Raw genomic sequence first — 23,331 nt, 5'->3', positions numbered from 1 at the left:
GACCTTGAAAGAAGTTCCAAACTTGCACAATAAGGAGGAGTTCCTTAAAATATGAGACATATTAGTCTTCACTAACATTTTAGCACTAAAAGTAGCTCTTAAGTCTGACAGAAGTTATAGTTAGTCCTCAGGACTCTGGACACTCTCTGTTGTTTCTATGGTAACAGCACTTTGTATTATTTTTTTCTGCCAAACAAAATGCCTGCTTCTAATTCAGCAAGATCTCTAACAATAAGACTATAAGATACAGTATGTAAATTCCCAACAACCCACTGATTACCTGGATATCATCTCCTGGTCTTTTTCTTATTGGCTGGGAGAATTTTTTGGACGGAGAGTCACTTCTAATAAAACAGAAGAGAATAAAAAATGTAATGGACCACTCTGGGAAAAACAAGAATATGAAGCAAAGTGACTGAGTGATCTTGGACTGTTTACGTACGAGGTGTTGTCTTTTTTACTTCTTATTTTGAGCACCAGCACTGTGATAGTGATGCCCATGAGCACTCCAGCAGCCAATAATAAGGCAATGACACTGATAATATCACCTGTTGCAATCTGGGGAAGTGGTTTTTCTACAGAGAAAAAAACCCAAACACCAAAGGTACGAAGTAAGTAAGATATGGATCTCCGGGTTGGATTAAAAAAATGAATTCAAATATATTATTAGTAGCATTAGCAGTATCAGAAGTAGCATTATTGAATGTCAGATAAAATCTGGTAACCATACCTATAATGCTGACCTCCAAAGAGCCTGATCGTGTTCCGATGCTGTTGGTTGCGTCACACACATAAATTCCTTGCAGATCATAGGTGACTGGCCCTTTAAATGTAAGAACGTTGTCTCGGACCTCAGCATTGCTTGGTAAGGAGCCATTAATACTGCAGTAAAACAAACAGTATAAGAACATTACAAGTTAAATAAGAAATACACTTGTGTTTTCAATCAACTTTAGCATGTAAGTAGGACTATTCTAAAAAGGTACAAAGATCTAGGTGCACGCTGCAAAAACACACAGTACTGTACAAAAAAAGATGTTGGTGTGAAGGATAGGCTCTTCACATAATTATGGAACATGAAACAGATTTAACCAAAAATGTTTGTCTGTCTGAGCCTGCTCAGGGTTTCATACCTAAAATATAATGATCTGTTAGTTACAGGATTTCTTTGCAAACTATTGGAAATGTAATTCTTGAATACATGTTTAAACCTTAAAATTACATACAGTAGGTGTTAACAAATAGAAATATTCATTAATTCATTCATTGATCTTCTGTAACCGCTTATTCCTGTTAAGGGTCGCGGGGTCTGCTGGAGCCTATCCCAGCTGTCATTGGGCGAGAGGCGGGGTACGCCCTGGACAGGTGGCCAGTCTATCGCAGGGCTAACACAGAGAGACAGACAAACATTCACACTCACACTCACTTTTAACCTTAATTAACCTAACGAGCATGTCTTTGGACAGTGGGAGGAAGCTGGAGTACTTGGAGAGAACCCACGCAGACACAGGGAGAACATGCAAACTCCACACAGAAAGGCCCAGTCAGCCCATGGATTCGAACCCGGGACCTTCTCGCTGTGAGGCATCAGTGCTAACCACCTCACCACTGTACAAGTAGAAATATATAACATATAATTATTAATAGTTGAGGCAAAGCTAAATAATATCGGAACGATGCTCTCAAAAGTTTTCATGATGAGCATTAGTAATCTGAACACAACAGCTTTTTAAAACATTTATGGATGAAATGTTTTCAGAAGCCATTCAAGTTGTTTCAGTTTCTTATTTCAAATATAAAGCTCTCTTTCTTCATAGCATCAGCGAAACGTAACTGACTATTCTGACACCAGTGGTGGGTGGATCCATCCAAATATCGATAATATCGACACCAACGTCGGTATCGATATTGATCGATACCAATCTAATGAGATCGACACTTAAAGTTCAGCGTCTCTCTTGTGCAACTGCAGTGGTTTCATTAAAGAAGCGACCTGACCGTGTAGGTCTAAATCAGGGATGGGCAACTGACGGCCCGCGACCTCACTCGAAGTGGCCCTTAGATAAATTTTTGAAAATTATAAAAATGTATCCTCTGCGGCACTGAATAAGTTGTAATGACACAATTGGCCACTAGATAGCGCCTCTAATGCAGACGCGGCCTTATGCACGCTTCCACCAGTGAGGAAGAGACGTTCAGCCATGACTAAGAGCGGAGGAAAGAGAAAACCTGATGGAGAAAATCGTGTGTGTGTGTTTCAGGTGAAATGGGACGAAGATTATCTGTTCACAGAATTTAAAAGCAAACCTATGTGCTTAGTCTGCTTTGTGACGGCCACCTGCTACTAGGGCCTGTTTTGTGTTTTCCCTTTGTCTTGTCTTGTCTGTTTCTGCAGGTACTTTAGTGGGCGGATCATTTTGGGCAGTTGTGAGCACCTGGCCAATCTCCCTGAGCCTATAAGATCTGGCAGTCACGATCCTCAGTCTCTCTCTGATCTTCGACCTGGACTCCTCCGGCATGAGTTTTTGTTCTGTTGGCTTCGGCCTATTTGCTTTATGTTAGCACCTCTCAACAACACACATACACTATCATGCACCCATCAACAGACACACTGATACTCACACTCAAACCTAATTAATTCTTATGGGTTTTTTGGTTTTGTTTAAATAAACCTGGTAACCTTTATGTTTAAACCACATTTTTCTGTTTTTTGTCATGGCTTACGAGCCAGGTCATGACAGCTTAGAGATGTTATCTTCCATGAAGGATTTTAATTCAAGTTGCCGCTACAACACGTTGCACAAAGCTAAATACGAGAAGTATACTGAAGCTGCAAGGGCTGCTATCGTATTGGACCTTAAATCAAAAGTATGCAAACAATAGTGGCTTTTTACCAGTGCTCACTGCTGATAGTGGTGAAGTAGCGTGGGTAATACAGGGAAAATGTTAAACTCTTTCTTAGTGTAAAAATGCTCAAATTAGTTCTTGGATGGATGGTGATTTGTGTGTTTTATTTTCATGAGCCCTTTGCACTGAAAAAAAAAAAGAAATTACAGTAAGTGGTTATTTAATGTTTGCTTCAATAAACACACACACATATATATGTATATATACATATACATATATACACACATATGTACATATACATGTATATGTATATATACATACATGTACATATATGTATATATACATATATATGTACACATATGTATACATATATACATATATGTGCAATATTATTACACCTTATGGTGTAATAACACCAGTCTGTGCAATATATCTGTCATTTCTGCATGCTGTTGCAAACTGCAATTTCCCCATTGTGGGACAAATAAAGGCTTTCATACTCTTATATATTCTTATACTTGGTCTAAATGCTGCTGCTCACTTTGTTCCTCCTCCCCATAGGTGGTTTGCAGTCACGTGATTCCGATGATGCGCAAAATTCAGATGGGGGGCAGGAAGTGGAGAACGGTAATTAAAAATGATGGAAAGTCGAGTACGCAAGATCTTTGAGCGGGCCTGCACGTAGCAGGTATCGAGGCCATCGACATCACAAATTACCTCGTCCTACTACACCGCTAGCCAAATGAAGGTATACAAGTGGTTGGGTCAGCGGCCTCGGATCCAAAGCAGCACTGAATGACTCCTCTCTTATTTTTGCCCGGGTGAGTAAATGTAATTCACTCTCTTTACATTGCTGTTTCAACTTTAATGTAACGTTACATGAATGCACCACTGGCATCAGGCTACAAGCTAGCTGGCTAACTGTAGCTAACTGGTTTCTACCTAATGTTTCCAGGTCAACCATTCTCAGAGGTCTAATGAGTAGTGGTGGGCGGATCGATCCAAATATCGATAATATCGATACCAACGTTGGTATTAAGATTAATCATACCAATGTAATGAGATCGATACTTAAGTTTCAGTTTCTTTTGTTTCATTAAAGAGGCGACCTGAAAATGAGCAGGCTCATTTTGCTCCTCCTCCCCCCTCGTGTGTTTTTTGTACCGTCACGTCACGTGACTCCGCGGCACCAGGAGACCGAACACTGCCCACTGCTACCAGCAGGAGAATGGCAGAGAGAAAGAGTAGGGCTGTTCTAATTTTGAATGTTTACATGTTGATAACACCTATTCCCCACACAGTGATATGACAGATAATAGAAAACGATGTAGCGGCGAAGATTTTTATTTTTTTTTCAAGTCCTCGTGCCGCCCCCCTTGTGTCATGAAAAAATGCCGCCCCGGGCGGCTGCCCAGTTCGCCCGTGCCTAAAACCGCTACTGAGGTGAGTCAATAAAAAGAGTCAGACGCGCAGTTAAGAACTTTTACTGAACTCACGGTGGTGGGGTATATCCATCCGCCTACATGCTAACATGAAGAAAGTTGCCACCTGGGGTTATTTAACCCCAACTGATGGAATAAGTAGCTTCTCATTTCAACAACCATGTCAAAAGACGCATCCCGTGGTCGTGCTAAACATGTTAGTCTGTTTGAGTAGGGTCAAATTATTGGCATGCATCAAGCAGAGAAAACACCTAATGAGATTGCAGAAACGACAAAAATTGGGTTAAGGACTGTCCTATGCATTATTAAAAACGGGAAGGATAGTGGGGTACCATCATCTTCGAGGAAGAAATGTGGTCAGAAAAAAATCCTGATTGATCGTGATCGGTGATTGCTCAAACATTTGGTGAAATCAAATGGAAGAAAAACAACAGTAGAACTCAGGACTTTGTTTAATAGTGAAAGTACAATGTGAAGGGAACTCAAGGGGTTGGGACTGAACAGCTGTGTAGCCTTAAGAAAACCACTAATCAGTGAGGCTAACTGGAAAATAAGGCTTCAATTTGCTAGGGGGCATAAAGATTGGACTCTGGAGCAATGGAAGAAGGTCATGTGGTCTGATGAGCCTGTTCCAGAGTGATGGGCGCATCAGGGTAAGAAGAGAGGCAGATGAAGTGATCCATCACCACTGCTGCAGTTGGTCAGGTCTAGGTTCAGCAACATCATGTGCCCAAAGAATGAGGTCAGCTGACTACCTGAATATACTGAATGACCAGGTTATTCCATCAATGGATTCTTTTCTTCCCTGATGACACGGGCATATTCCAAGATGATGATGCCAGGATTCATCAGGCTCCAATTGTGAAGAGTGGTTCAGGAAGCATTAGACCCATTTTACAACCCGGACCTTATTTCTGGCATAAAATACTATCATTTACTGACCCATATAACTTTGGTGTTATCTTGTCCATCAGATAATTAGTTTTGCGTATATCCATATAGTGGGACTGACTGGGGCACCGCAAAGCAGCCTCGAAACTTGTTCATTTCACCAATATTTTGTTATGATACCCTAGTGCTATTCCCCGTTGAGTCCGGAGTTACCCGTTATCTATTCGCGGATGTGCAGCGGTTTGTTGTTCTTTGACCAGCTGCTCCTTGTGGTGCCCTAGTCCCTCCCACTACATGGATATACACAGATCCAAATATCTGATGAACGACTTCAAATAACACCAAAGTTATATGGGTGAGTTAACGATTGTATAGTGTATGTTTATGCCAGAAATAAGGTCCAGGTTGTACAAAACAGTAGTTCCCCTTTAAGGGATGGTGCACTTGTTTGAACACCAGCATAGTGTGGATATTTGTAAATGATAAGAAATAGCGGTGGTCTATAACATCTGAGCTCACTGTTAATTGGTGGGAAAAGAAAAAAATAGTAATTGTATTTTGTGAAAAGCGCATTTGAAGAAAAGGATTTCTGTCTTTGAAGATTCTCAGATAACCAGGTCATGGAATAGTGTATTTAAAAACAACTAAAATAGCTGGCCTTGTATGAATCCATGCACAGTCAGGTGAGCATTAGGTCGTTAACAGTGAGTTTTTAGTGTGCACCACCCACAGTGTGGTCAATCTCAAGAAAACTATTTGTTCACTTTGTTATAGATAGATATAGAAAAGGATTGTACACATGTTATCTATGGGTATTTATCACATGACTGACCAATGCATTATAGCGAAATGGGAAACTGTTTGATACACTATTCTGATGAAAGAAATGAAAATAGTCTGCACTTTGCTGTGTGAGTTCTCAAAGTGGGACATAGTAAATCCTTGTAAAACTCAAACAGCCGTACTCACAGTCTCCACTGATACAGAGAGACGGCTGGGTTAGCATCAGCTTGGCAGCTCAGTTGGACGTTCTCCCTGTTCAGATACCAGTTGCCATCAAAGCCATCCACCAAAACATCTGGCTCATCTGTTGCACACATAAACACAAAATTATAGCTGGTAATAGCATTACAACTCACTAACGCGGTGCTTTATTTTGACCTATATTCAGGTTTATGTGCTTGTTAAGTGTGAGAGAGGCTTACACTGAATATCGAGGGTGACACTGTCAGTGAAGACCTCCTCGTTGTAGGTGGTGACGCAGGTGAGCGTTTCCTTGTGCGTTTCTCTGCTGGGCACCAGAATGTAGTCACTCTGAACAGTAAATGTCCCGTCTGAGTTTTTGTACTCTCTGGTGGTCACTTCTCCAGGAACCCTCGTCTCCCACCTGCTTACAACAATGAGGTAGTAGTGCCTTGACAGACATATATAGACGTCTTGAGGAAGATACAGGGAAAAAAAATTACACACAAACCTGATGGTACCAGGTGGCTTTCCATTGGCAGAGATGCAGGTAGCCACTGGTGTCTTCAGATTGGATGAATGAGCCACCAGTGTCGGCGTGGACAGACTCATCTGAGTTGTTGGGCGAACTGAGGGAATATGAAATTGTGGACTGTACACAAACTTTTAACATGCCAACAAAGCCTTTTCAAGGTTAGGGTAAAATTACACTATTTTAGTTGTATTGTTGTTTTGTTTTTACTAAATCTCTTTGATCCCATTTCACTGCGCACAAATTCTGAAGAAGCCTGGAAAGAAGTTTAACAAATTATGAAAAAAAAAAAAAAAAAAAACTCAATAATCTCAGAACATTATTGATATTCATTCATTAATCTTCTGTAACAGCTTGTTCCTGTTAAGGGTCGCTGGGTCTGCTGGAGCCTATCCCAACTGTCATCGGGTGAGAAGCGGGTACACCCTGGACAGGTCGGCAGTCTATCGCAGGGCTAACACAGAGAGACAGACAACTATTCACACTCACACTCACACCTACGGCCAATTTAGAATCACCAAGTAACCTAATGAGCATGTCTTTAGTTGGTGGGAGGAAGCTGGAGTACCTGGAGAGAACCCACGCAGACACAGGGAGAACATGCAAACTCCACACAGAAAGGCCCAGTTGGTCTGGATTAGAACCCGGAAACTTCTTGCTGTGTGGCATCGGTGCTAAACACCATGCCACTGTGTTTCTCTGGATGCATTACCTTGTCCTCCAGTACTACTGTGAGAAACCTTGGTGTATTTGATGAGGATATGTCCTTTGATTGTCACATAAAGCAAGTGACCAGAATTGCCTTCCTTTATCTGCGTAATATCATCAAAATGTGATGCTGAAAAACTACAAGTAAAGAAAATACAACACCCTTAAAGACATAGCTCCATCACATCTTAAAAGATTCAAAAACACCCATTCAAAAAGGGAGGTAGAGCCTTCAGCTACCAGGCCCCTTTCCTCTGGAACCAGCTCCCAGTTTGGGTTCAGGAGGCAGACACCCTCTCTAGCTTTAAGGTTAGGTTAAAAAGGAAAGGTTAAGACTTTCCTTTTTGATTAAGCTTATAGTTAGGGCTAGCTCAGGTGACACTGAACCATCCCTTAGTTATGATAAATGGCCTTGTTTTTATATAGCGCTTTTCTACCTATTGGTACTCAAAGCGCTTTATAGTGACAGATGCATCTACACATTTGCTCACACAAGCACACACTCATTCACACACCAATGCCACGCACTGGGAGCAACTGGGGGTTCAGTGTCTTGCTCAAAGACACTTCAGCATGTGGCACATTCCGGAGATCGAACCGCTAGCCCTCTGGTTCGTGGACAACCCGCTCTCTGGCTCTACCTACTGAGCCGCAGCCACTCCCTGAATTCTCTCTCGCACCAAGCTCCTATACTCTAATTTGTTACTATGGCACTATGTTTTTCTCTATTACTACTCATGCATTTAAACTTCAAGTTGTCCAAAACACTGCACCTTATATCATCACCTGACCTCATGGACCACATGTCGGATAGCAATTTGAGGTGCAGGATAGGGCCAGACAGTAGCCTATACCTTTTTAAATCAACATATAATCTGGGTTCTTAGAAGTCTGGAGTCTCAAAAAGTCAACAAGAATCACTGAAGACAATTAAAGTTTGATGCAAGCAGCAAAGCTAAATGCAAGCATAAACCTGAGTCAGTTCAGGATACCATGCAAAGTATCTGACTGCTTTTGTGGTGTTGTGCACCTGTTTTTATACCTTTGTGCTTCATTAACATTTTTGGAAAGGGCCTGTGCCCAGCCCCTTTCCAAAAAACATATAATTGTTCTCTCTTGGAAATACCCATGTCTTTTCATACCATATTAGGTTTACAATCTACATCCTCCATGTGCCACAGTTGTTTTCACCTCATCTGCCAGGCGTCTTTTTTTTTTTTTTTTTTTTTAAAAAGGCAGTACCCTACATCCATGCATGATCTGATCGGAGGCCTTTTTTTCCCCTTATCTGCTGAGTTAGCATTATTAATTTCTCCATATATGGTCTGATAATACTTAGTCCTGTCCTCCGTATGCTGCCTGCACTCGTGGGTGCTTTCTGTGTGTGCAGTTCCATGCCGGTCATTGGTCATGGTCATATGGCTGTGCCCTTTTTCCCTCTATCCAACTACAGTTTGGTTACTGTATATACAGAATGTCTTTATATTTCTAGTTTTTTCTCTATATATTTTTCAGAGCATTGTTATTTTGTATATATTTTTCAAATTTGTATTGTGTTTCTTTTTGGTAACTCTTTTTTTAACCATGTCGAAGTCGTCATTGTCTTCTGTATATATATTTGCCAAATTCTGTGCTACTGTGACAAGGAAATTTCCCATACGTGGGATTAATAAACATGTCTTATCTTATCTTTACATGATTAAACCTCATAGATATGGCGTTAATTCAATCAACACTTTAAATAATTATTTTTCCTCAACACACATCACCCCAGTTCTTCAGCAGCTCCACTTCCAATAAATCCCCATGTTGAGTACAGTATCCTGCTACTTATCTTCAAGGTTCTTCATAAGCGAGCTCCATCATATCTGTATGAACTTCTTCAATTATACACACCCCCACGTAGTGTCAGTTCCTCATCAGCCACCCAACTTATTGCACCACCCTGAAATCCTCTTCAAATCGAGACTCAAAATCTTTTAAAAATAGCTTACTCCATTTAACCCACTCTCCCTTTTATGTCATTTCTGTAATACTTTTTAAATCTGCATTGGATGTTTTATTCTTATGATATGCATTGCTGTTTTATGTTAAGTTATGTTAAGATGTATGTTTATCTTGTTTCTCCTGCTGCTGTCTTCTCTATCTTTTTCTGTCTCTACACTCAAGCAGATGGGTCCCTCCATATGACCATATGACCTCGGTTTTGCTCAAGGTTTCTTCCTTGCCACTGTTGACTTCGTGCTTGTTCTGGGGGTTTTCAGGCCAGGTTTTGTAAAGCCGTCCTCTTGAGACAATTTGTATTGTTATTTACACTATATAAATAGAATTTAATTGTATTGAACTGAATTAAATCACTATTTATCTTCAACATCAGCACTGTTCCAGTTAAAGAATGATGATAATATGTCATCCTGTTGGCCAGAGTTTTTGTTTCACAAATTTGTTTCACGATAAAATCAAATATCAAGAATAAATTCATCCCTGTATTTTTCCCTGGGTGCAGTAACATCCTGGAGGTCTTTTTATTTATTATAAATGGGATAACTGCATAACAGCAGCTGAATGGCCTACAACAGAAAAATTAGCAGAACTTGATTTACAATTGTAGTTTCAAACCTCCATAACCACAACAAATACAAATTCTAATCATATAAAACCCTTGTTTTTTTGTAAAATCTTCCAATTTAGTTTTATTAAACTAGCCTTATTAGGCCTTACCGTAGACAGTGAGATTTACAGTGTTCTCCCGGTTCCCTGCAGGGAATGTGGTGTATTCGCAGATGTAGGTAGCCTCATCAGAGAGGCGGAGAGAGGAGAACACGATGGTGGTGTCTTCAAGATTCGGAGTTCGCCGCCTCACCACTGCATTCTTAAAGGTGATGCGGTCCCTGTAGGGCGGGGCCACGGACACACCCAGGGAGGGGTTTGCAATTGCAACGTTCTGCTTAGTGCCATTCACTAGTTTCTGCCACGTTACCTAGCGGAAGAAAAAGTTAATGATGAGGAAAGGAAAATCTGACATGGTGGGGGGAAGAATTTCTAATGCAAAATTGTCACCTGACCTGACGTCTGCACATTCAACTTAAACACAAAGATTTCTATTCTGTTTCTAAAATAGCAAGAATTTTCAGTGCTTATGAAGTTTAACCTGTTTGTAGTTCTGAATTAAGGTTCTTGAAATGTTATATCAAGTCAGTGTTGCTAATTAAAAAAGCGGGAAAATAAGCTTGAACATTGAAGACGTTTGTCAGATGCAAATTGTAAACACTCTATTACACATTCCAAAGGTGACAATGTGAGAAAAAATCTTGATAAATAGGACTATTGTTAGAACAGTCCAACAGTTCAGTTCGCTGAAGACATATCGCTGCCCTTAGATAGTTCCTTACATTCCACCTCACTATGGAAAAAAATACTAAAAAAGTACAAATATGGGCTAGAAATTAAGAGCGGTACACACAAAGCGTCTGCAATAAAACAAACAGTAAAAGTTCCCTTTGAGGAAATACTGCTGAGTGATAGACTCACTAAGAAACAAGGACAAGGGGTGGAGTTGACTCAGTTTCTATGGCTGTCATGTTTTAAGAATGTGTCTGTTGTACAGTCATTGGGGGAATTGATTTTCATTAATGCACAGAACTTGAAAGAGATTTATTCATTCAATACAGCTGGTTTTGCAGTCACACAGTCTCTATGTTGGCCGAGAGGTGCAAACCAACATTACAAAATGTGAATCACTTTTACAAAGCTTGAGACAAATTTACAATTTAGAAAACAAATTAACAAGACGCGAAACACTTTTACAAACACAGAAAAAAAAAAATTACAAGACGCGAAACACTTTTACAAACCCCAAAACAAATTTACAAGTGGCGAAACACATTTACAAGGGGCGAAACACTTTTACAAACGCAGAAACAAATCTACAAACCTCAACCATCAACCAGAACGGGAATGTACCAACTTCGGGGTTGAACAGGAAGTGACGGGAGCGGCCAGTACGAGTTGTTGTTGTCGTTGATGGGCAGTGATCGACTGATGTTTTGCCTGTTTTGTGGCAAACACATGAGCCACAAAACGCGGTTTTGTTTTTCGTGATCGCTCACTATTTTCTGTCATGTATGCTCATTCCCATGAGACTGAGGACTGACTGCGGCACGGAGAACGGGACCTTGACCGCAATTCAGTGCACCCAACGCTGAACTTGTCACCCACAGCTTCATTATTTCAAAGTGGGAAATATATGAACAAAGAACAAAGCAAAGTAACGAGTAATTATTACATATTTGTATTTATAGAGCGCAAAACCTCATGAAATACTTGTTTGTTTTTTCATGATTCATAAACAGACCACAGTTTGAGAAACGAAAGAATCGCCTAAGGACTGTTTTTTCCCTGCACATTACACCCGAACTCCATCAACGGCAACAACAACTCCTATTGGCCACTCCTGTTATCACTTCCTGTTCAACCCCGGAGTTGGTACATTCGCTTTCCGGTTGATGGTTGAGGTTTGTAAATTTTTATTTCGGGACTTGTAAATGTTTTATGGCAATGTAATATTGTTTTATGATACGTAAAAATGTTATCTAAAATGTAAAATTGTCTCAAGCTTTGTGAAAGTGTTTCACATTTTGTAATGTTGGTTTGCACCTCTCTGCCACCGTACAGATCACTGGGCTCTGAAAAATGCATTTTGATTACAGTTTTTTCCAGTTGCTAACACACTAAAATGACATGGATAGCACAGATATTTAAACTGACACACAGGGAGCAAAACCTCATCTCAAATCTCCAAAACTTTAAACACATTTTCTGCTTTACACACATTTTGCAATTCGAAATGGCACTTTTTAAGTGTACTGAACGCGGTTCTCTGCATAAGACACAACAATCTGACATAAAGTCACATGTTTGCGATTTCAAAACACTGCCATTTAAAATGACACTACATGAGCTCATTGGCCACTATATGTGCCACCTGGCCAAACAGGTGTTATGCAATTGTTAACACTTCAATCAGGAAGTAAGCAATACAGTTTTTTTCAATTGCTTACACACATTTTCAAAGCTCTATCTGTTTTTTTCAAAGCTCTACACACAAATTCAATAATTGCTCAAATGAAATGCAAAAAGTGACCCCTATCTTGCAAAATCAAACACAGCGTTCAAAATATTGTACACATATCTCAAAAGCAAGCATTTGTCTCACATCATAAACACATTTTCCATAGTATTATAAACTTATGTCTATCATGTACACACTGTTACTCTAAATCTAAAACTCTCTAAAACTTTTCTGAATAAATCAGTTGCTGTAGTGAATTCAGTTTTGTACAGCACATAGGAAAAAACAAAGCATGTACACCAACCACCACATATGGTGGTACATCAACCAAAAAAATAGAGATTTACAGTAATGAAAGTGTGATGTACTGGCATTGCTATGTACATACCTCCACATACTCATGCCGCAGATTCTTGATTCTGTCACAATTCCTTTCAAATGGGACCTTGTACAGCTGTTTCATTCGAAACTGATTCCTCTGCAGGACACGGTGTATTGTTGCAAGACTCACAGCATCAATATTGTTGAATATGTCTTCATCTTGCAAAATACGACTTTGGATCTCACGGATTCTAATTGCATTGTTTGCTAAAACCATATTCACAATCGCGGTCTCTTGCTCTTGTGAGAATATACGACCTCGTCCTCCATGATACTGTTGTCTTTCAATTCTGGAAAATTCAGAAATAGCTGTATGAGTGTATGCGCAGTAAGTCAAGGCTGTAATGCCCTGTGACCATTCATACAGTATGCAGTATATACATTGGATGTTTTGAGCTACAATAGAATACATGTATTTTATAGTACTATGTATGCAGAAATGGCTATTACTGTACTCTACATTACTGTTACAATAATTGTTGCATACCTGTTCTCATTTCGAAATGTTCGAATTATGGCTGCCACTGTAAATCGACTCAAGTTGGGTTGGACTCTGAGTCCAGCCTCTCTCATGGTCAACCCATGATTGATGACATGATCAATGAGAGTAGCCCTAATCTCATCAGGGACTACTCTCCTTGGTTCCTCCCTTTCCCTTACTCCTCCAAGTCCTCCTCTTCCTCTCCCTCTTCCTCTTCCTGCTCCTCTTCCAAAGTGTCCTCTTCCTCTTACTGCTCCTCTTCCAAAGTGTCCTCCACGAACTCGAACTCCTCGCCGTCCTCTGTGTCCTCCTCTGACTCCCCTGTCTCTCTCTGCATTGACGTTATCCATTGTTCAAGACAGGTTACTTGACCTTTGGCCTATTTATAGGCCTATATCAGGCAGTGATTGGTTGGTGTTCAGTAAAGCAATTATTGTTTGCACACATGAGGATGGAGTCTGAGGCACTGATGACTAAGTGTGGCATTTTCATTGGTTGTGTTTGAAATAGGAAATCAAGTTACTTCCTGATAGATTTTTGTGTGTTAGGTAGAGAATTGTGTGTATTGAATTGCAAAAAGTTAAAAGCTAAATTGAAAACTGTGTCAAGGCTGAGAATTAGTGTATGGTTTTGCTGAATTGATGTAGAGTTGTGAAGTTTGAGTCAAAGGTTTTAGAAAGTGTGTGCTACATAAAGGATTTGTGTGTAAGCAATTGAAAAAAACTGTAAAAGACCACAGGTGAGCATATTTTTTTCTTTTACAACAACAATGGAAGACATTGCTGAGAGACGAAGAGGAAGAGGGAGGGTGAGAATGAGAGGGGGAGGAAGAGTGAGAGGTAGGGGTAGAGCAGGTAGAGGAGCTCGTGGCCCAAGAATGCAACTTTCAAATGAAATAAGAGCAACATTAGTTGATCATGCAATCAACCATGGACTGACAATACGAGAGGCTGGACAGAGAGTGCAGCCCAACTTGAGCCGTTTCACTGTCGCCTCTGTAATCCGGACATTTAGACTGGAGCACAGGTATGTAACCAACATTTCTTTCACACTATGTAGTACACCGCATGTCATAATGTATAAGTTGGGTGAGACCTGTTTACTTCATGAATGGCTGTTGTCATACACTAACTGTACAAGTTTCCTGTACAATTTACTCTACTGTGGGGGAAGTATCTTTAGGCTGCATTGTCCAAGCCATATATTTTTTATTTTTTTTTTTGTTTCTCTAAAGGACTGAGAGACTCAACCATGGTGGAGGAAGGGGCCAAATGTTCACTGGGGTACAGGAAGCTGCCATTGTAAAATTGGTTTTGGCAAATAATGAAATCAGATTACGAGAGATTCAAAGCCACATCATCCAAGACAACATCATATTCAACAACATTCAACGAGTCAGTCTGTCCACATTGGGTCGCATTCTCAAGCGAAACCACATCAGAATGAAACAACTTTATAAGTTGCCTTTTTTAGAGAAACTCTCAAAGAAACAAAGACCTCAGACGAGCATATGTGGATGTAAGTACAATACTGAGTGCAGTACACTACACGCAACATTGTTTCTCATCCGTTTTGACTAGTTTTTGTTCTTTGTTTTCAGAGAGTACTGGAAATGGATGCTCATGCAATACCACATGAGTTCATCTTTATAGATGAGGCTGGGTTCAACCTGGCAAAGACCAGGGGCCTCATGTACGAACGTTGCGTGAGTACAAAAACGTTACGTAAGTACTCGCTCACGTAAAAGTTCAGATGTATCAAGAGTGAAATGTCCGGGAACTTTGTACGTGCCAACGCCATCGACGTGGCTGGCGTAAGTAGGATTCTACAGATGTCGATCCTTTGGCGACACTTAGAGGTGATGCCGGGAAACTGTCATCATAAAACTGTTAAAACTATTGTGATGTGCACATCAGAGACACGCAAAAAATTAACACTGATGAACAATTAACACACCCAGGTGTCTGTAATTATATGAGTGGATATAAAAGCAGTGGTAAAAAAAAGTGGTGCAGAAAATGTCGTTAACAATAGTGCTTTAGCGTTATTAGAAGATATCGCAAATGGTGCAATAAGAAGAGAGCGTGTATTCAGAGACAGAGATGGTTTACTGGCAAATAATGACAACTGGCTCATCAGCCGCTTTAGGTTCCTGAGGGCAATCCTTCTGGAACTGTGCGCAGAGCTGCGGCCGGCACTGGAGCGCGACACAGCGAGGAGCAATGCGTTGCCTGTGTCCGTACAGGTAGTGACCACACTGGGGTTCCTCGTAACCGGGGCATTCCAGAGGGAGCTGGCCGACCGATCAGGACTGAGCCAGTCGACCCTGAGCAGAGCCATGCCAGCAACGTGGGACGGAGCTATCCGCATGTCAGCCAGGTATATCAGATTCCCATACAATGCATCTGAACAGGTCAACATTAAAGAGCAATTTGCAGCGAGAGACGGTTTTGAATGTAATCAGAGCTATCGACTGCACACACATTGATATAAAAGCGCCATCGCATGAATTTGTAAATGTCAACAGGAAACATTTTCATTCGATCAGTGAACAGATCATACGTGATGCGCAAATGCAAGTAAACATTGTGGCAGCGTGCCAAAGAACACATTTTACGCATCTCCACTCCAGTGAGTAGCGTCTCCAATTCGCTTTCTGTGAAGTTCTTCTTCTTTCCCGTCTTATTCATTCTTATGTTTTCGTTTTCTGATCGCGCAGAGAGGGGAATCTCAGGTGCAGGGTCAATTTAAATATAATTTGCATATTTAAAAGGGCGTGGACGGGGAGTTGCATATTAAGGGGAGTGGACAGGAAGGAGTCTGGTATGCTCGATTGGGATGTACAAAGGAAATGTGCTTCGAAATGCTTCTAAATCTGAGCTTACGTCACGATTAAGAAGGAAATCTAAGCAACTCTTCGTACATGATGCTCCAGGGGCCGTCTACGCCCCTTTTAAATATGCAAATTATATTTAAATTGACCCTGCACCTGAGATTTCCCTCTCTGCACGATCAGAAAACGAAAACATAAGAATGAGTAAGACGGGAAAAAAGAAGAACTTCACAGAAAGCGAATTGGAGACGCTACTCACTGGAGTGGAGATGCGCAAAAATGTCCTCTTTGGCACGCTGCCACAATGTTGGTTACTTGCATTTGCGCATCACGTATGATCTGTACATTGATCGAATGAAAATGTTTCCTGTTGACATTTACAAATTCATGCGATGGCGCTTTTATATCAATGTGTGTGCAGTCGATAGCTCTGATTACATTCAGAAAACAGTCTCTCGCTGCAAATTGCTCTTTAATGTTGACCTGTTCAGATGCATTGTATGGGAATCTGATATACCTGGCTGACATGCGGATAGCTCCGTCCCACGTTGCTGGCATGGCTCTGCTCAGGGTCGACTGGCTCAGTCCTGATCGGTCGGCCAGCTCCCTCTGGAATGCCCCGGTTACGAGGAACCCCAGTGTGGTCACTACCTGTACGGACACAGGCAACGCATTGCTCCTCGCTGTGTCGCGCTCCAGTGCCGGCCGCAGCTCTGCGCACAGTTCCAGAAGGATTGCCCTCAGGAACCTAAAGCGGCTGATGAGCCAGTTGTCATTATTTGCCAGTAAACCATCTCTGTCTCTGAATACACGCTCTCTTCTTATTGCACCATTTGCGATATCTTCTAATAACGCTAAAGCACTATTGTTAACGACATTTTCTGCACCACTTTTTTTTACCACTGCTTTTATATCCACTCATATAATTACAGACACCTGGGTGTGTTAATTGTTCATCAGTGTTAATTTTTTGCGTGTCTCTGATGTGCACATCACAATAGTTTTAACAGTTTTATGATGACAGTTTCCCGGCATCACCTCTAAGTGTCGCCAAAGGATCGACATCTGTAGAATCCAACGTACGCCAGCCACGTCGTTGGCGTTGGCACGTACAAAGTTCCCGGACATTTCACTCTTGATACATCTGAACTTTTACGTGAGCGAGTAGGTAACGTTTTCTGTACGCACGCAACGTTCGTACATGGGGCCCCAGGAGAAGGGAAAGAAACGTCATTGGCCACAGAACCATTATAGATGTTCCTGGCCAACGTGGTGGGAACATCACAGTGTGCGCCGCCATCTCCAATACGCATGATGTCCTCCACCGTCATGCCAACCTTGGACCATACAACACAGCCCATATGCTCACATTTCTGGACAGACTTCACAACATTCTCATTCCACCAGAGCTTATGAATGGTGCAGACCATCAAAGAAACCGGCACGTTGTAGTATGGGACAACGTGAGCTTTCATCGTGCAGCCCCAGTCCAAAACTGTTTTGCTAACCACCCACCATTTCTTGTGCAATACCTCCCACCAACACTCACCATTTCTGAACCCTATAGAAGAGTTCTTTTCAGCATGGCGGTGGAAGGTATACGACCAGCAGCCCTTTGTGCGCATGAAGAGGCATGTGATGAAATTGATTTGGGTATGATTCAGGGATGGATAAGGCACTCAAGGTGCTTCTTCCCTCGATGTCTGGCAGGAGAAGATATTGCCTGTGATGTGGACGAGGCGTTGTGGCCAGACCCAGCTGTCCGGCAGGATGCTGTCTAATTATTTTGCTTTCCTCTTTATTTTTTTAAATTTTTTTATTTTTTCTGCACATTTTTTCTGCAATTGTATTTTTCAGCAAGTGAGCATATTTTAGTTCACTCCAATGTAAATATATCTACTGTGCATATGTTGCACTGACTTGTTTGGTGAAAAATAAAAAAATAAATACATGTCTGTGCATCATCCTGCTAACCTTTCTAGTGCAGTGGTCCACAAACTCATATCTGGTGTTACTAGATTGTCATGACCTTTCAGTGAGCTGTCTAAATCTTTATGAAGTCACCATCATAAATATTTATTGCTTATAATTTCAAAAAGGTTCACATGAATATGTGAATCATCAGCAAGATTATACTGGATTCGAACCCTCTGGACTACCTTTAAGAACTGTTTATCTCTGTTTTGTTAAGCCCAATCCTCCTTTTCCCCCTCTCTACATCCATTTATCCTCTACTTGCTCGTTTTGTTTTCTCCTATTTTGGTGACCATAGGTTACTCAGCGTGCCATCACCTGAGTCTCTTCCTCTCTGGCATCAATGCCAAGGAGCCCAGACTAGTCTGATAAGACATCCTCCACATGCATCCACACTTCCATCATTAATACCTTTATTAAACTTCTGTCCTGTGAACTATCATCACTTGATATATTTTTATGATTGCCGTGTTTCTCTGAATTACATTGCAAAATTAAACAAAGTGAATTCATCACAGCATCTTTAAGAAATCAGTCTCTTCAAAAAGCTGAATATAAACTTCTACTTAATTGCAGGGAAATGCACTGTCTGTGTTTGTGCTAATTTATCTGTGAATGGTGTTATTTGTTCTTGTGATTTATGATGTGTTATATACAGCTGGATAATACCTGGGAGATTTTGACAGGTGGTGAGCTGTTGATGAAGCGACAGTGGAGATCCACCTTTGAGCCAACATACCCTGACTTCCCATCATCCATTTGTACAGACTGTCCATTTATTCCTGGAAGAGAAAGACAACAGTTAAAGACATATGAACACTTGTCCTAGGCACACAGCCTCTAGCAATACACACGTGCTGGCAGCATCAGACTGGCATGCTTTAAGTTGTTCAGTCAGCACAGCGGGCTGAGCTCATAAAGTCATCTGAGCTGCGCAAGGTGATACATTTTAGCAGTGTGAGAGGTGAGCTGAGGTCAAAGGTTGCGGATTAGGGAGTGTTATATATAGCACAATTTGTTTGGTAAGTGTTTGCACTGACTTACTGATCCCCTTTAACAAATCCACGGCAGAGTCACACACACTTCACGAGTTTACATGACTCACGTGTGTTTACGTATTAACAATGCAAAAGAGAAAACAGTGATGGCATTGTAAACTAAACAAACCATAAAAATAGCTGCTCTGATTCTCACACACAGGGTTAAAACCATAGCCATCTTACCATCAATCGTTTTCTTTTCTTCACTCATTTTTTATAAAGACATTGATTTATTTATATAGTCAATCCATCAAAAATCTCGACTGTCTCTTACTGTGGCTGCTGCCAAGCCATTTTTTTGGAGAGAAAAGGTTCACAACAGGACATCTAAGACAGTGGATCTAGGAAAATATGTTCACATGTGACAAAAAACTAAATCACTTAATTTAGAAAAGCATTCAACAATTGCCAACATGGAAACCAAACAACAACCTCAAGATGCCACCCAGGAAATATCATGCCATTCTGATGTGGAATTTCAAAATAAAAGCCCCTTAAATTGTCCAATATTTTCCAGATGGAATGTAATAAAGTGTAATTTTAGGGCTTAGCTCAAAATTGTCACAATTGTCTTCCTTGCATTAAGGTTCACGTATGCGTTAGTATTTTGCTTTATTCCAATAATAACATGAAATTACCCGTGTAAATGAGTGGCTAAAAATAAACAGAGATCACCTTTCAATAGCTTCACTATTAGACTGTAGTACATATGATGCTGTCAATATTTGTGTTTATTTAAATGGCAAGGTCAGTGATGAATGCCCTTCCAACAATTCCTGTCATCAACTTTGGGACATCCAGAAAGAAAAATGGCAAAGGAAAGAAGAAATATGGGTCTGGAGATACTGAAAACTTCATGTTTGCAAGAATTTTTTTTTGTTATTTAAAAATTATTATTATTTAAATAGACAAATAAATTATTCCTAAAACAGGCTTGACACAAATGAAAAACCATCCAAAGAGAATGACAGGATCACAAGTCCACAGCAATGCTGGTCAAAAAGCATGCAGTTAAACACAGGATACAAGAATCAGTGCATACTGTAAAAACTTAGTGACAGAGTGTGTCAGCTCAACAGGTGAATGTGGAAGGTTGGATGGACGAAGGAATAGTAAAATAACAACACGATGAGGCAAAGCAGGACATTACAGCATCCTGAGGCATGGTGGATCTGCAAGGTCATAAACATAGCAGGATGTTAACTGAATTTATAGATTTATAGAATTATATTTATAGATTTTGGTTGGTACAGGTTAACAGAAATTGTCTGGGTCTTTATTAATTATCAATATTATGTTATTTAGAAAAGAGATGGGAGGTTGTTGTCAAAGTAATACAAAACATGTGCTGAGTTTGCTGACCAATTTTGTTGTCTTCGTGTACTTGTATTTTAGTGTTTGTTTGATTTGGACAGTAATTGTGTGCCATGTGCTCACTGACTGATGTGCTCCAAGTCTCCTGGATCTGGGCCTCCTTTCTAATTTCTATACTTGCTGGTGTTAAACACTGTTACAATTTGGATAAAGGATTGATGTCAGATTCAGAGGTTGCGCTAGACTTTTTCGTTGTCGGCCATTTTGACTGACAAGGTCATACAAATCCCGTCATAATCTATTTTCACCCGTCACTTTAATTTTTTAAATGATAATAATGACATATTCAATAACATTTAATTTTCATTAAAGTTTTCATTAACTTATTGACTTTAAATGGTTAAAAAATTAAAAATATATATATATATTTTTTTAAAAATCGGCTGCCGACACGTCTTGTCCGTACTAGGAACGGGACTGCTAGGCGTAAACAGCTCTTTACCGTACCGTAGGGTTGAAGTGCTTCTGTGGTATGCAAATTCCATTTTGGTAGCCGTTAGCTGCATAGACATAGACATACACTGTTAGAAATTCCTGTTAATTTACAGCAGAATTCCAACAGTATTAACCTGTTATTTTTGAATACATCACTCTACTGTTAATACAAACAAAAAACTGAAATTTTGGTGATTTACTGTTCTTTTAACAAAACTATACTGTTTTCCTAAAATACAGCATTTTACTGCTAATCATTCATGCAAACCTAATCTTAACAAACAGTAAACGCTGTATTTTTCAATAACAGTACAAAACTGTACATTTTATTGACAGTAAAAAAATGTTAATTTTACAGTAACATAATGGCAACCCTGCTGCCAGTTCTTTACTGTTATTTTACGGGAAAAATTTTAACATATATATAAATATATATAATATTGTATATGTCTATGGTCAGTGGTTAGTTCCGTGATGTTTGGAACACAAACTGCGATGAGAGACAAGAGCCAATTAATGAGGTCACTCGCCACCAGTGATCAGCGGTGTGAATTGCAATCTGTGAAAATGACGGATGGCCTTCAGATTTTTCCGTCACATTTTTAAAAAAACGGTCAATGACGGAAAATATGCGGTTAACGCGACCCTTGGTCAGATTATACACACTTTTCATTAGCTTCTGTTGATGTTGGGATGTAAGAGTTTTGTGGCAAAACGTGTTTCCTTCAGTCTTAACAGTCATTAAACATGAGCACAGATTGCGTAGTTACACATATTATTTTTTAGATACCACTACTAACATAATGTTCATGATCATCTATGACATGTGTGGGCAGACACCTGGAATGTGTCCTTAAATTACCATGTCATCTTTGTTGTCTGTCTGTTGTAAGTTTTTGAACTGTCTTACTTTTTGTTTCATGTCTAGATTTGTCATTTGCTGCACATTCACAAACACTTTTCATTATTATTCTTAATTTATTTTTTTCATCAAAATTTTGTTTTGAAAATCATTCTTGCAGCTGTTGTTGTAAATTCACTGTAAAACAGTATTATAAAACAGTATTTCTTATTGAAAAACAGGAAAAGAGCGTTTGATTGGGATTCGTTATTAAATAAATAAATTTAATGTGCCTTGATTTTGAAATTCCACATCAGAATGATATTTCCTGGGTGGCAACTTGAGGGTGAAGTGGAATTGGTTTGTGTGAAACATGGAGTTTCCTTTAAATGTTTTATTTTACTTAAATATTATTGATTAATTTGACACAGACCCATATTTATATAGTTAGTTACCTTTTCATTGTAATTCATTATAACATTGTTCACTGAAAAAAAAAAGGCTGTTGGATCTACATGAAAAAAGTATGTACATCGGTTGCACATATTAAAGTTATGTTTCCTTAAAATGATTTATTTATGTTAAATATACTGAATTACTTTTTGTTAAAGAAACATGACTTTTGTATGTTAATTCAACAATTTTATTTAATGTTAAGTGTATTCAATTACTCTATGTTAAACCAACATAATTTTTTTAAATGTTACTTTAAAGCTTTTTTATGCTTGTTATATTCAATTATTATCTGTTAAAGCAACATAAGTTTTTTACATAAATTACACACACTGTTGTTCTATTAAATCTACCTGACCTGGACAAGTAAATATTACACTATTAAGTTATAAAGCTTTTGCATACGTTGCTCATCCATTGCATGATAATTTTTTTTCTGTGCACTAATTTCTGTTACTTAAATAAATCCATTTTGTACATCCTTCTGTCTGATCCAACCTAAGCTCTTATTTACAGCATTTACCATGAAATTTCCAAAAACAAATAACACATAAAGAAAAACTTTTACTTTTTACTAGTGATTTTATTTTGTCAAAGAACACTGCAAGGTACATTTTGGAAGAAAATGAAAACAGCATATATGCCACAGATAAAGAAAGTATAAATAAAAGGCAGTGCAAGTATTTGTCCAAACTCCAGTACAACAGCAACAAAAGACCAACCATGGTCTATGGCAACAGCTCACTCACAGAGTCTGTTTTTGAGGACTTGGGCTTTCTTAGCCCAGCTTCATCACAACTTCCTGAAGCACTTCAAAAAATACTTCAGTTCAGGAGGGTAGCTGAGGTTCAAACTGGTTTACTGGTGGCATCATGTCTAACGACATATATTCCCCCACCATGGTCTCCTCAATGGATCCTTGGAACGAGGGCTTCATCTTCTGCCTGCAGAGCGCACAGTCACAAAAGTAACAAAGTGAGATCAAACAAAACACATTAAACATATACACTTGAAACATTATACTGAATGTCTGCACAAATAATATACAAATCTCTGAATCCCTCT

The 23,331-nt window shown here is 39.7% G+C and overlaps 1 protein-coding gene across 1 annotated transcript in view; it reads right to left on the bottom strand.

Annotated features, from left to right (window-relative positions):
* Nucleotides 1-23,331, bottom strand: part of nectin1a (nectin cell adhesion molecule 1a) — a gene marked incomplete at its 5' end in the record, with an annotated part of 33,733 nt that overhangs the window by 1,024 nt on the left and 9,378 nt on the right. The window contains 8 exons of the mRNA XM_084564940.1: nt 281-344; nt 443-575; nt 731-882; nt 6,150-6,267; nt 6,386-6,567; nt 6,655-6,772; nt 10,105-10,363; nt 18,793-18,905. Coding sequence (XP_084421066.1) covers nt 281-344; nt 443-575; nt 731-882; nt 6,150-6,267; nt 6,386-6,567; nt 6,655-6,772; nt 10,105-10,363; nt 18,793-18,905 — 1,139 coding nt within the window. The remainder of the gene's footprint in view (nt 1-280; nt 345-442; nt 576-730; nt 883-6,149; nt 6,268-6,385; nt 6,568-6,654; nt 6,773-10,104; nt 10,364-18,792; nt 18,906-23,331) is intronic.

Source organism: Chelon labrosus, assembly GCF_963514085.1.
Source record: "Chelon labrosus genome assembly, chromosome: 17".
Taxonomy (NCBI): Eukaryota; Metazoa; Chordata; class Actinopteri; order Mugiliformes; family Mugilidae; genus Chelon; species Chelon labrosus.
The sequence above is the reverse complement of the archived record's forward strand: the minus strand, read 5'-3'. Positions and strand labels throughout refer to the sequence as shown.